At 37.0% G+C, this 15110-nt stretch overlaps 1 protein-coding gene across 5 annotated transcripts in view; it reads left to right on the top strand.

The window, feature by feature from the left end:
* ARHGEF7 (Rho guanine nucleotide exchange factor 7) overlaps nucleotides 1-15110 on the top strand; it is a 131575-nt gene that overhangs the window by 57151 nt on the left and 59314 nt on the right. For 4 of the 5 annotated variants that reach the window (XM_062601687.1, XM_062601689.1, XM_062601691.1 and 1 more), the window contains 3 exons: nucleotides 1849-1979; nucleotides 4424-4625; nucleotides 13296-13384. In XM_062601687.1, coding sequence (XP_062457671.1) covers nucleotides 1849-1979; nucleotides 4424-4625; nucleotides 13296-13384 — 422 coding nt within the window. Of the gene's footprint in view, nucleotides 1-1848; nucleotides 1980-4423; nucleotides 4626-13295; nucleotides 13385-15110 lie in introns of those variants that run through there. The other variant, XM_062601690.1, reaches the window with a different exon arrangement.

The following is a 15110-nucleotide window of genomic DNA, read 5'->3' as shown; positions in this document are numbered from 1 at the left end:
CTCATCCAGGTCATTGATGAAGAAGTTGAAGAGGATGGGGCCCAGTCCAGAGCCCTGGGGGACACTGCTAGCTACAGGCCTCCAAATAGACTCTGAAGATGAAGTAGCATATTCATTCTGTAATGGGTTGTAAGCTGCAGCGTTTATATTAACACAGTAGCCTCTAAAGGCTCGTAAGAAAGCAAGTTCACAAAAAGTTCTTCTGTGACTTCAGTGTGTAATGACATTATCCATGCAAAATATGTGGCTTAATATGAATAGTTCTCATATTTGACTGAGGAGTCTATATTTGAAAACTTTCTGAAGGTTAATGATTTTTGAAGGATAATAATGACTCAATCAAAAAGATGCACCTTAGCAAGACATTTGAGGTGGTTGAGGGGGAACGAGAGCATCCTTTATCAACATTTTTCTTCTGTGCTCTGTCCATCTCAAATGCTTTCCTTCTTTCTGTATCTCAGCTGCCGTTAGACACTTTGCTGAAGTAAGAATATTTTCTAGTTAAGATGAGTTGAATTCTCTCTTCAGATTTTATTTGACATGGAACAGCAGATATATTCTGTTCATCAGTCTCTTTGTGGAACTAAATCTGCATGTGTCATTTCCCTTTGATCAAAAATAATGAGGATTGCATAATCATTGCTTGCTTTAGCCTGAAAGCAACTAAGTAGGAGAATGTAGTTGTGTCTGTGAACTGCTAATACAGGTGAAGTGTTGGAGTCATAGCAAACTGCTAGAAAGGAGAATACACAGAGGCATAAGAAGCAGGAAAACAATTGGGAGGCTTGTGCAGTCTAGTGAAAACATCCAAGCTTAGAAAACGTTACATTTGCTTTTGCGGCTCCTTGGAGCTCAGATGCTTTCTAAAGGATTTCCTTGCATTTGGAAAGCAGAAGGAAAAGGAACAACTTGTTTTACTCTTGGGCAAAGGAGCAATGTTTGTACGCTGTTAAATGTCACTTCTGCGGAGGGCCTGGAGCATTCTTCTTCCAGGGCTTGGGGCCTGATCCTGACCTGCCGCTGACCACCTGGCTTTGGCCTATTACTGTCCCTGTGGCAGTGCCCAGTGCTAGGGCTGCCCCAGCTCCCCCCAGTTTCCTGGTCCCTTGCAAGGCAGTGGGACAGGCCCTGGCCATGAGGGCCAGCTGTGCTGCCCTGGGAGCCTCGGCTCCCAGCCCGAGGGATCCCCCAGCCTGTACCCTGCTCTGACAACATGTAACACTGCCCTTTGGATGAAAAGTGTGGTATTTAGAAGAGAGAAATGAAAGAGGGAAAAAGTTTGGGGAGGTTTGTTTTTTCAAGAAAGCAGTTTTCTCTTTCCCTTTATCCCCTCCTTGCTCCCTTCCCTTCCCCCAAAAAAGGAAAAATAGCTTAGTTGGCAAAAAAGGGATGAGCCAGAGGAATGTAGGAAAAAAGAGACAGTGGAAAGAATGTTTTAGTTGAGAAGGAGATTGGGGGGGGGGGGGGGGAGGAAGAATTAAGAAACAGATGTGGCTGGCTTTGCTTCAAGCAGTTGTATGCATTTGAATTTCCTGGCAACTGGTTAAAATGATGCTGGTTAATTATCTTTAAATAGTAGTAGGGTAGTGGGGTAGGAATGGAGAAATACTATCCTAGCCCTTCTTTTCCTAAAATGCTCTGATAATTTTCCTGTCTGCATTTGGAAGAAATTGCCAGTGTCTGAGGAGTTCAGATAATTCTATTACTATCTTTTTTGGGTTTTTTTTTAATCTTGAGCAACTACCAATATCTTGAATCTACTTTAAGCGCATGAGTTTTACAGATGTATGTAGAAATTTACGTGCAGATTTCTTGAATTGATGTTTGACTTTTTTAATTTTCCTCCAGACATAGGGCTGGGAAGTGACTCTGTATGTGCCCGGCCCTCATCTCATCGGATAAAGTCTTTTGATTCCCTTGGATCCCAGTCTTTGCACAGTAGAACTTCAAAACTCTTTCAGGGACAGTATCGGAGTTTGGTAAGTTCTAGAAGAATTGAAACAGGCTGAGGAGTGTTTTTTTTTTTCCTTAACTAGATCTGTAAGTAAACAATAGTGTAGCAAAGTAACTATTTGCTGTGCCTGTCAGCTCTGTAGTTCAAGCCTATGAGGTTCTATTTTAGAAGTTTTTCTTATGATTTTCCAAAATATATTCAGCTTTCCATGAACTTCTGATTATTTTTCTTGTCATTTACCACTCCATCTTGTATGCAGGTATTGTGTCCCTCTGGTGTTCTTTGTAGTTTTCATGATACAGAGTTCCGTTTTTAAAAGGCAAAACCTTATTTTCTCCATGGGCTGTACTGCCTCTGAGTTTAAGGAATGATGAAGGAAGGGTATTCAAACCTCTGCAGAAGTGATGCTTGTAATGTTGGCAGTGTTAGTAGTTATCCTTATTTTCTGTTTTAAAGGCTGGATCATTCTTTAGGTAGCCTTCACGTAACTGAGTTGTGTGGGCAGTTGTTTGACAGTACAGTTGAAATGAAGGTGGAGTATGGTATTGAAATGAGCTGTCTTGAAAGGTAATTTTGTCAGCTAAGAAGTTTGAAAGGACAGTTATGATTCCTGCTGTAACTTCATGCATGAAGAAGACTATTTTAAATGGTGATGGCTGGTGTGTGGCATTTTTCACATGCCCTCTGGTTAAGCTTTCTTAGGTGTGGCTTGATGTGTTTTCTCTGGTAGCAGAATCCGTGCAAAAATTTTCTCGCCTTAGGCGACCCATTCCAGCTCCCATTTGGCAGTTCACCACCCACTCACCTTGATGATGCAACTGTGTGACTAGCTGCTATTTGGATCACTGAAGTGATCAGAGTTTTAAGTACTTGCATCATTTTGATGATCTATGCCCCATTGTCATAACTAAGGAGCAGGGAATTGCCAGATGGAGGGAAAGAGCTAGTGGCCAAGACCAAGAAATTTTTAGATTGGCTTTGCTGCTGAAGATGTTCAATTTGCGACCATTCTCAACAAATTTGTTCCTCAGTTTCTTGTGTTGGAGAGCCACCTTGCTAGAGTAAGTGGACTGTAGTTGACATTGCTATGCAATGTTGTTGCTTGTTTTGTAGCTTTTTAATGTTTATTAATGCCAACATATTCTCCTGTTGAGCAGTCATAATGAGTGAAAACATGACATGAGTAGAGGACAGAAGCAGAGACACTTGTTTGAAACTACTGCAATATAATTGTTAAGCAGTTTGTCTTTGGGTATCTTGGAGCATTCTGCAAGTTGTGAAAGTTGCATTTTGCCCTCTTTTGTTACAGCTGCTTAGTTACTAGAAGTCTTATGATAATTTATGAGATGCAATATACGTTTTTAATCACCTTATAGCAAACGTGCAAGTGAAATTCTGCTATCTGGGTAACTAGCTAGAATTCACTTACAGTCATTTTCTCACTGAGTCACTACTTTTTAGTTATACAGATATTGATCCTTATTTGTGGTAGGTATGGACATTTTCTAATCATCGTATTCTCTCAATTTCAGTGCAAGGGACTGTTTTGGGGTTATTTACAGCTGTCTGGATTTTTAGTTTTTTTTCCCCTTCAGTGTGAATATTTGTCCTGACTCTTATAACATGCTTGAGTGACGCAAATGTTCAGAACTGATGTCCAAAAGCAAAATACGAAGTTTGAACGTTATTATTTTGAAAGGCTTAAAAAGTAGCTACCAACATTCACTTGCTCCAATAGAGAGAGATTGTCTGCCTGCACATCTACGATGGGAACGAGCATACGTACAGGCAGCTTCAAGCCTGACATGCTGCAAGTTTGCACCTTTACTAACCTTGTGCCAAGTGGCTTGTAAGACCATATTCGAAGTAAATTGCATCATCATGGTTTCTTAGGTTTCATAAAAGAATATGGGCATTTTCCATTGGTAGGCCATTTTGAATTGTTCATTCCAGTGTGGAATCTTCCAATGCAGCCTATTACAGAAATTTTAAGCTGCAAGCTCTTTATTTATATCCAACATTAAAGTTTTTAACTTAAACCCAAAGCTTTTTTCCTCTTCTCCTCCCACCTCCAGAAATCTGAAATGCCTAATAAAACTCTAATATAAAGCTGTTGTTTCTTTGTAGTTGCCAAAGGCAGTTTCAGTTTATACTATATATAGAAAATAGTATTTGATTCTTGGAGAGTAAGAATTTTCTAATTTTAGCTCTACTGGTCTCTTCTGATTTGAAGGGGCCACAATAAGATAGTTTACTCTCTAGACTGATGTAAATCCATAGATGTAAATGATAGAAATACTGGAATTTGAAAATTGTGCCTTGCAAATGCTTAGAAAAAATATACATGGAGGAGTGTTGGTTGGGGGGGAGAGGCTATTTCCATTTTTATGGATGCTTCTGTTTTGGTCATGGAATAATTGTTTAAATCTCTAAAGTTATTCTTTTGTTGTTTGTATTCTCACTTACTAGGACATGACAGATAACAGCAACCATCAGTTGGTGGTGAGAGCAAAATTTAATTTTCAACAGACAAATGAAGATGAACTTTCTTTTTCAAAAGGAGATATTATTCATGTTACAAGAGTGGAAGAAGGAGGCTGGTGGGAAGGAACTCTAAATGGCAAAACAGGGTGGTTTCCAAGTAACTACGTACGAGAAATAAAATCAAATGGTGAGTTTTGAAGGAGAACATATTTGTACAACTCTTTGCTTTGGGTAGAGGTGGATAGTTGGTTGATTTGTTAAGAAATTATAATGCTTTTTTTTTTTTTTTTTTTTTTTTTTTTTTTTTTTTTTTTTGTAGTTGATGTGACTGAATTTACTGAGCTTCATTCATAGAAATCATTAATGCTTAGGAACTGATACTCCCCCACACAGGTTGCCTATATAGAATTCTCTAGTATTTTGAGTTAATGCTGCAAGTAGAGAATACGCCTGTCATTCTGTCTATCTCTGACTCACAGCTGGGCTACTTTGACTGAATTCCTAGAATGCTAGATTTCATTTCTGATGCTGATGTATTTTGATTTGATGTTTGGGTTTAAATAGTGAGAGATTTCCTGCAAATTTCTAAATATGCCCAGTTACTTAGAAGCAAAAAAAAAAAAAAAAAAAAAAAAAAAAAGCAAATAAATTGTAGAGGAGATATCCTAAACCCTACTAAAATATACTTAAAATTAGATGAGAGACATTTTGGGGAAGATTATATATTTGTGACTTTCTTTTTCTGTATTGTTTATATATCCTCCACTTTTTTGTACAAATTTTAATCTTATACCTATGTTATTCCAAAAATCAGATAATGAAAGTGCCTTCTTTAAATGTCGTCTTCGTGACTAAATTTTGGAACTAGTGTTGCTTTTTACTCTGCCACAACCTTGGCAAGTGTGATATCTATTTCTTATCTCTTCCTGGTCTCTGCTTGCTTTCAGAGATTGAGGATAAACTTTTGTTCTTCTAACTACTTGAGGAAGCTCTGAGAGGCTTTTCCACTGGTCACTTTGTCATAGCTCCAGTCTGAACATAAACCACACAGATACTTGGTTGTTACCTCAAATTTTGGGAGTAAACCCCATTTTTAAGCTTGTCCGTTCTCCCCCAATTGTATCCTCTTATTTTCTTCCTTGATTTTCTATCTGCAGTCACTGTATGCTGAGTGCTCAGCTCTTATATCTGTAGCTCTGGTGTCATTTTCAATTAGGCCTTTCTAAGACGTTGTCAGGAACTAAAGACTTAGTTTTAATGTTCTTCAGATACCTCTCAGATAAGTCTTATCCTGAAAAAAAATAATAGTTGTTTAAAATGCTTTTTCTTGTCTGTAGTGCTGCAGCAGTTTTTCAGCCTGTCTCCTTGTTTAAAACGATTGCGGAGAGCTCATTCTGATTTCATCAGTTTTGATCTTCTCCGACTCTTGAGACTGGACTGTGGGTCAGCACTGTGGCTCCAGGATGGCACTAGCCTCAAAAAGTAAAAAGTGAACTTATGAGAGCCAAACATTGCTAGCAGCTGAAGTTAGGGCTTTTTTTTTTTTTTTTTTTTTTTTTTTTTTTTTTAAGGGTACAAAATGAAGCCAAGAAATGCTGAGGCTAGTAGCAAATGCAATTTGATTCTTGCCAGTCCTTCTTTTATGTCTGATTGCTGGGCTGAGGTGAACTGCTTGCAGTCCCTGATTTAACTTTCCGTTCTCGCCATTAGGCGAGTTTTCTGCTGAACATTTCTTCTCCCTTCACACTATAGATATGTTCCCTGTGGTCTTGGTCCCTCTGGCTTCTGTGAGACTTACTGCCTTCTTGAGCTCTCTCATGTGCTCACTTGCTTCTATAGAAGAGGGTATGTGCCCCCCCATCCCCTTTCTCAGGCAGTTCAGAGCTCATTGCTTTATTTTCTGTGCACTTGCAAACTACTATAGAGAGATGATGAGTGGTCTGCAGTGCTCAAGCATTCTCAGTTCTCCTCCCCATTTTCCATCGTTTTTGGAACTTAACTTCTCCTCCATGGTTTCGAGCACGGGTGTAGCTATTTGTCTGAGTACTGGCTCTGCTGAAATGGCAGTATTTTTATTATCAAAATACTAGTTTTAACTTGCCTTTTTGCCTTTGTAGGTATGTGCTTCAATTGTCTGAAGTTGATTGTAGGTGGGGGAGAGGAGATCTGATGGAAGGAAGCATTACATACTATGAACTTCTTAGTATCTTCTGTTAATAGCTTTTCTTCCTTACAAAATTACATATAAGTTTTTTTTCCCTGTGTGTATTACTTTTTTTTTTTTTAAACTACTGCTACTGTTATGCCCTTGTTAATTGTATATCGTATGGTGACCTGACATTTTTTTTGAAATGCTTCATTTTGTGTTTGAGGTCACTGAAATATTTATGATTTTTTTTGACCAAATCAATTTACATTTGCATTTCATATTCTTCCTGTTTTTTTTTAAGAAGGAATTGTCATTCTTCTGAGCCTTTTTCTCCTAGATTGTTTCTTGTGGGATCTTTTCTATCAATATTTTAAGTTTACTAAAAGTCTTCCCACTTGAAGTTCATTGTTCTCATTTTGCTGCTGTTCCTCTTTCTTTCCTTGAAATTGAACAGTTCCATCTTCTTTTTGGTCGTTTACATGAAAGTGGTTCTGACCATTTCTGTTCTCAACTGATCTCTGCGTTGTGATTATTGCTGGTGGTGCCAGAGGGAGGGGTTTTTTTCTAGCATTCTCCTGCTTCTGTATTCTGCCATGCTACACCATTGCATTCTGCAATTGGACTGTCTTTGTTCTGTTGTACCTGTTGAAAAAGAAATGTAACATAAGCTCTAACTTACCATGAAGTTCTGAAGTTGTTATGGCTGTGGCTGTTCCCAGGAAGTTTTGTCCAGGTAATCTTTACAGACTGACCTTCTGTGTTGGACTATTGTCCCCTTGTTTCTTTTTGTGAGGCTGGTTGACGTTTTTGAGCAGTGATTTTTCCACTGTTTTTCTTGACTTCCTGGCAGGTACATCTCTCTTGTTTAAGATTTTGCTACTTTAGAAATGTTGTAAGCGTATTCATATTCATGCTTTGACCAAGTGATTAAAACATGAAAGTGCTTTGATCCCCACTCCCACAGCGTGCTTCAAAATGAGTTAGTAGAACTTACTCTCTTGCAGACTCAGATTAAAAGTCTGTTTACCCTTTAGTGTTCTAATTAATCTGTTAAAAAAAGATCAGTGTAGTTGAAATACTTGTCCTTATTTAAGGTCTCTTTATAACCAGAGTGTTCATGCTGGACATCTAATTAGTTTCTAAGAGTCTCAGGAAAATGTTCTGGCGTAATATGATAATATGACTAACTATACTTCTTCCCTCAGATATGGCTGAAAGTACTGTAACTACTTATAGTTAGGAATTCTGTACAGGGAACATTGTGCGTTATCATTTCTGATGATACATTATTTCAATAGCCTCTGGGAACTGCTGGGTTTCATTAAACAAATGTCTTCAATCTGCTGTAACTTGACTTTGAGAAATTTGAGAAATTGAGAAGACATTTGTTACGCATGTGTGTTCTGCTCTCAAAATTCATAGTCATTAGGTGTTTAAATAAATGGATTTCTGTTCTAAATTAAAATATTAAAATATATTCTTAATATCAGATAGTATGTTTGTAATCTTAATTTACACAGTTGCCCTGTAGTGGATAGAGAGCCAAGGAAAGAAAGAAAGCTAAGAGGAGAAGCTGAAAAATATTGGATAATCTGAAATTAAGATACAGAAGTTGTTTTTTTCCTGACAGGTAGTTCAGAATACTGGATATGTGAGGAAGTTGTCATGAAGGAAACAAATGCCCAGACTTGGTGTGCTGCTAAATCATGGGATCTGCTCTTACCCACACTGCTTTCTTACAGATTATATAAGGACAGTGAACTATATTACGTTTATTGCACAAGCAGGGAATACATGTGATCAGTTAACACAGAGTAGCTAAAACATTACAAAGCTGTACCCTTGTTTACTATATTGTAGCTTGTTTGCTTAGCTACAATAAAATGATTACTGTTAGGACAGAATAGTAATATATGTATGGTGCATATTATGAATGGTTGTGGAAAAGCTAAAATGAAATTATTGAGCAAAATGCTGCATTTAATTTTCTTTTTTTAAGCTGGACAATGACTTTGTAAATTTTAGGAAAAGAAATTTGATCAGTTGGGGTGAGAAGTGATTTTTATTCTGCTTTTGGGTGTTATTTTTTGAAAGGGGGCAAAAGGGATTTATTTGAAATTAGGTACTTTGATTAAATTTATAAATAGAAGAAAAAAGTTTAGGCAGTTTCTTTATATGGTAAATACATATCTGAAAGGATGAAAAAGATGGTTTGTTTTTCTTTCTCTCCTGCGTGCATGTTTTCAGTTCTTTCTTTGAATCATTTAATATCTTGCCTTTTTTTTTTTTGATATTCTTTGATCACTAGTACTTTGAAATGAGAGGGGTTTTTGGTTAATTTTCATCCTGCCATACAGTTGCATGTGACAGAGGCTAGAAGAGTTATACTGTGTAAGTTTATTAGATATTTGACAGTATGGCCTATTGATTTTTTTTCCTTATGTAAAAGGGAACTTGGAATATGAAAGTACAGGAATGTGGAGATGGAGTCTTATACCGCTGGTTTTATCTTGCATGGCAAAGAGATTTGAAGACTTAGTTTTGAAAATTACCTTGTGATGAAAAGAATAGCACTTGGCAAGCATGGCAGGTATTTGCCAGACTACTGTTGTTTGTTAATCTTATTTTAAAAGTTTGACAGGTCACTTGCTGGTTAAGTTTTTCTGAAGTGTAACCCATGGAATGACTATGCAGAAAGCAGTAAAGCTTTGAAAATGGCATTTGGTACATCACAAGCTTTTTTCAAATCCTCCTTAGAAATTCGTATGTTGTTACTGTCTAGCCGCTCTTCTGTTATGCAGAGTGGGTAGTTCTGTTAGTATCAGGCCCAGTAAAACTTGAAAACAGTGCTTCTGGTTGGATGCAAAAATGACAAAATTTGATGTTATGGAAAAAGGCAGTGTATGGTAAAAGAGTAAAGAGTATCTGCTATTCCTAACCCTTGGTGCATGAGGAAAAGACAAATAGACTTTTATTTATTTATTTATTTTAAGTTAAAAGTAATAATAGTTTTTCTTTTCCGTTCATGCACACCTAGAGGGATATTTTATATTCTATCAAGTGTTCTGTAGGCATAAGTCGAATTAGAGTTGGGACAAGTGAATGCTAACAGAGGAGAAGTGCTGGTCTTGTCCAGTAGGGCATTTTGCAGTGATGCCTGAAGCTGGAATCAGTAACAAATAAAACAAATGTAACTCCATCTTTATGGTGTTATGTACAAACACCGAGGGAGAATTGGGTAAGTTGTCCTTTTACAGTCTCTTGAAAAGTTAATGTTTGTAAGGGATGTGATAACTTTTTATTAACTTTTAGATAGTTGGTGGCATCTTATACTGCTTAAAGAAAGGTTACAGAAGCAGCTGCTCTAAATTGTTGTCTTGTAAATGGAAATTGTACTTAATATGTAAAATGCTGGAAGAATAATTCAGGAAACTTGTGCTCTCTCTGGGCCCAGAGATTTTTTGTTAATTGAATTCTACCTTTTTAATCATTAGCAGTGTAAAAACTTCAAAATATTAGGATAGAATTTAATGTGATGCTTTGACTGGAAATAGTGGGAACTTAACTTTCTGTGCAAGTCATCTGTTAGATAAAGTTTCTTTCAGTATTTGGAATAGTTGCTTTAGATTTGATCATATGTTGTGCATGGTTGCACTGTGTTTTCAATGTGAATGAAACAGATTTCTGTTAGGATTGAGGGAAAAGTAGGAAGAAGGAAATAAGCTTCTGTTTGGGGAAACAGTATCCAGCTCAGGCTGCACTCTAGTGAAGTTACAGCTTTCCAGGCTTTGGAGAATTGTGCTTGTGTTGGAATAGGCAAGATTCTAGGGTTTTGTTAGTATTTCTGAAACCTATGGACTTGACAGCTTCCAATCTTTGTTTTTTCTCAGTATGCTGGATAGACCTCTGCTTGAAATGTTTAATGATTTATGCAGTATGTTTGTTAAAGTTCTCTAATGTCTTCTCATGATGGATGATAAATAAGTAATGCTTATGTTTGTTCATGCTAAGAAAGTGATTTCTTACATGCAAGATGAAGATTTCATTCCATGTAATGCACTGTGTAATAAGTAAATTGTGACAAGACTGTTTTTTTATTCCTCCTTATGAAGCAAGGCAGTGCTTGAAGGCAGAGTACCAGAAGTTATAGACAGCTGGACTGATTTGCTCTGTATAATTCTGCATTTTTCTGCAGTAGAAACAGCCTTTGCATTTTAAAAGATGGATGTTGTTTATGGCTGTTTAGGTAAAATGATTCTAATGTGCAAATTTTGTGTGTATGTATCCTGTTTTAAATCTGAATTTGATGCTATGTATATAACGGATAATTGATTCACCTGAAGAGCTGGTAATACAAATGATTCTCTATATATTCCAACAAAAATATCCTAATATCTTCAGCAGCTTAAGAAAAATAAAGTCAGGAGAAGAGGTGCATTTTTGAAGAAGTGCATTTTTACATTCTTTAAAATGATAAAGTAGCTGTAAGAAGAGCCAGTGTTCTTTGACCAGCCAGTTTCCTCCAGATGAGCAAGGGTCAGACATCTGTAAGATTTTAAGGACAAGTATATGCCTTTTTCCTAGATAATTCAGTTTATTTGGTTTCTCCTCTCATGTCTCATGAATAACATTGCTTTATGTATTCTATGAAGCTGCAAGTTGCTGTAAAGTGTAGGGATAAGTCAAGAGCTCCCATAGAGAATGAAAGCAAAATACCGTGTTCGTTTATCCTACAGTACGATGAAACAAGTTCTAATTGTCCCATTAATGAGTAGCATTATAGCTGTAAATACAACATGAATTTAGACACTTCTTCAGCACCATGTTTAATGTCATATCTCCTTGTGTTTATAGTTCTGTTATAAGGGAAGGAAGGGAAGGAGTCCCACCATGTGGGATTATTTAGCTGTGTAACAGAGCGTGCATGTACAGCAAGGCTGGTGACTGAGCATCAGTGCTCCCAGCTGACTGTAACTGCTTGAGCTAATGTTTTCTGTGCTGTGTGTCAGCTTATAGCTGACTTCGGAGGGGAACAAAAAACCTTAAGCAAAATGATTTAACTGTCTTCTCTGAATATGGTAAGGAGAAATGTTTTTGTCCATGTTTGGTAGTTTAAAGCCCACATTTTATTTTTAGAATACCTTCTTTTGAGGAGAGTTCGAGAGCAAAACAGGGAAAATGCCCTTAAAGTAAAAATAGCTCATGAGTGCTCTTGAACACTAAACTTTTCCTAACAAACTTCTATCTAGTTAAACTTTTATGTCCGGCCAGCCTGTCTTGCACTTCTAGCAGCAGAGCGAAAAAGGTAGCCCTACTCCATTGGGCTGGGACTGCGGCAGGCAGAATTTGGCATCAGATGAAGTAACCTCAAGAATACACTAAATTACTTTATGTTCTCCAGTCCAACAGTCATTGGTAACATGTTGGGTACCATGTGGTGGTGTCTTCCTGGTCAGCTTCGTTAACCAAGGGGATTTCCCATAGCTAGCCATTAGCTTGGCTGACGGGCTTCTAGCGGAAAGGCAGTACTCTGCCTGTGACTTGCCTGATTTATTCTTAATGGTCTGAAGTGTCACGTAAACTAGAGTTAAATAATTCATAAATGTTTATTAAAATTTAATTGAGACAGAGGAATTTGCTTTTAAAATAAGGGTAGAACTCTTCAGAGGTGTGTTTTTGATGCTGCTGTTTTTTGTATTGGACAGCCTGCTCTTTTACTGTTTGGGTATTCAATTCAATGTTGTCAAGCTTAAGAGGTCAGAAAGAGATACTGTAAATCTTGCCTTCTGTTTCTCCAGCATGTAGTTTGATGCTTCTGACTGCCCCCTCTGCTGCTCCTCCTCCCCCCTCCATGGCTGAATTGGAGGAATGGTAGAGGAGGGAAGGGGTTTGGGAGTGTATTTTCCATGCCTCTGTATTCTGGTGTCAGCACTCAGAACAGCTCATTGAATGGTTCAGAGCTGCAGCCTCTCAGAGCTGTTGTTCGATCTTGCAGACATACGTTGTCCTTTAAGGAAGACCATGTATACCTGAGGGACAGATGCACTATGGTATTATACTTTCTAAGGATTACATTTATTGTTTTGATGGACACTATATAAATTGTTCTCAACTGCATAAATATTTTTTGATTTCCTTAACAATAAAGAGTAATTTATTTTTAAAGATATTTGTTCTACGATAGCATCTGGTAAGTCATATTACTACTTGTATAGGTATTTTTTTTTTTTTTTTTTTTTTTGTTCTCTGTTTTAACAAGACTGCAAGTGTAATGTCCCACTTCTGGTACTTCTACCCTTGGCAGTTGCTTTTACTGACTTCACTAGATTTATAACATAAATTATTTTCCACTTTTGTTTAAAAGTGCAGGTAGTGTTTGGAAGTGCTTTAATTTTTAATTGCAGTCTTTGATAAAGGTTTTGCTCCTAAAAATGATTTTGGAAAAACTAATTTTATTAGCTGGCTTTCTGGTTCTGGTAAAGCTAATGAGAATTATTCTGTTTGCCTTCACTGAGGACAGTATTTCATTCATTATGAACATATGAACCATTTTTTTTTACCAATACTTTCAAGCACAGATGTATACATTTCTTAGTGAAATATAATTTCACTTTATCTTGTTACAAGCATTTTAAAGCAGTTTGTTTGACCTCTAGTGTTGAGCTATGAAATTGCAACCCATTGACATAAAAATATCTTACATTTCAGAAAAACCGGTCTCCCCCAAATCAGGTACATTGAAGAGCCCTCCTAAAGGCTTTGATACGTCTGCAATTAGCAAAAGCTATTACAATGTGGTGAGTGATTCTTTTTCCTCCATGTGAGCTATTGTATTCTATAGAACCTCATTTATCTACGTGTTCTTATCTGTACAAAAAATACTGGCATTCTTTTTGGAGCCTTAGTGCCAAAACTGGATAGGGGCTTCAGTGAATTTTCATATTAACAAGATCATTATTAGATTTATAAGGTATCACACATGGCTTCTCAACTATGATGCAAAGTTATAGTCTAAAGTGAGTGAATAATATGTATTTCTGTAATATATTATGCTCATTTTATGTGCTGGGCTAGTTGATAATTTCTGTTCCCCCCCCCCCAGATATGCAATCAGTCTTTCCCAATCACAATTAATTAATGAAATTCTGCTGTGTTAAAGTGATAAAGAATATTTTATCCTTTTCGTTGAACAAGACATTGAACATTTTGAATGAATTTTCCTTCTTTGTATTCATGCTTATGAATCAATTCAATTATCGACTTCTGAAACTGCTTCCTTATACTGATGAATTGTTTTCAGGACAAGTAGCGTAGCCAGAATCAGCCTCCTAATATATCCCAAGAATTTCTTTAGCCTAATACACACTTCTTTAGTAGATGCATTTAAGAAATGTATCAAATTATTTGTTTCAACCTGTTGTAACCATTTTAAGAATCTTTTATTTACTCCTAGTAAATACACTGGGAAGCAAAAAGCATTTTACTGTTTTTGTTAACCACTGCTCCCTACTGGTATAAAAACAAAACACAGGGCTGCTTTCCTTTGCTGCAGCTGTCATTATGTTTTTCTTATTTGTCAGTTTTTAGCAGGGATCACAAAGCATGGTCTTACACTTTCATCTTTTGTGAGTGGCATAAATAATATGAACCACCTGGAGGAGCACAGCAGTTTTGCATATAGTTTTGTGATTTAAAGCAATGAAGTAGTCTCCTGCTCCTTCCCTCTCACTTGTATGGTGCCTCTGTCAACAGCCAAAATGTCATGGTGAATGAAGGGCTGCAGTTCTTTCAATACTCTATCCCACACCTGCTAGCTACAATGAAAAATACCTATACAGGCGCACATTCCTTCATACTGCAGGGACTAATGCTCTTAGTGTTATATCCAGCAACAAACTTCCGGCTTGCTTTCTGTCTCCCCCTTTTCTGTCCCCCCCCCTTTCTTTCATTACCCATACTTTAGGAAACATCCAGCGCTAGCTAGCTTTAAAAGTTGTTTCATTCAAAAAAAAAAAAAAAAAAAAAAAAAAAAAGTGGTGTTCATTACACCTACTTTTGGGTATCAGGTTATTTTGTCATTCTGCTCAGTTGCAACTTTGTGGATGCACTCAACTGATGCAGTAAGATTTGTACTGTTCTGACTGCTAGCTATTTGTTAACTGTTAAAGACAGCTTGGGTATTGAGAGAGGAAAAAGAACCAGTTCAAGGCAATATAAATGATGAATTAGAGAGCTGGCCTTAGATTGCTGTTTTTAAAACTGTCTGCAGTGAATTGGATACTTGTCTTATTTTCATGTTTTTCCACAGTAGAACACATACCTCCCAATTTTATTTATATATATGTGTGTGTGTGTGTGTGTGTGTGTGTTTTCATATACATGTTTGTGTATATATGTGTACACACACACACACACACAAAGAATGATAGGCTGTGCTGTAGCATGCACTTTGTTTCAGACAGGCAAGACTGTTGCTCAGCTTAAAATCCAAATTTTCTTGAAAAATACTAAGTGCTTGCTATG

The sequence above is a fragment of the Rhea pennata genome, chromosome 1 (genome assembly GCF_028389875.1).
Source record: "Rhea pennata isolate bPtePen1 chromosome 1, bPtePen1.pri, whole genome shotgun sequence".
NCBI classification, from domain to species: Eukaryota; Metazoa; Chordata; class Aves; order Rheiformes; family Rheidae; genus Rhea; species Rhea pennata.
The sequence above is the reverse complement of the archived record's forward strand: the minus strand, read 5'-3'. Positions and strand labels throughout refer to the sequence as shown.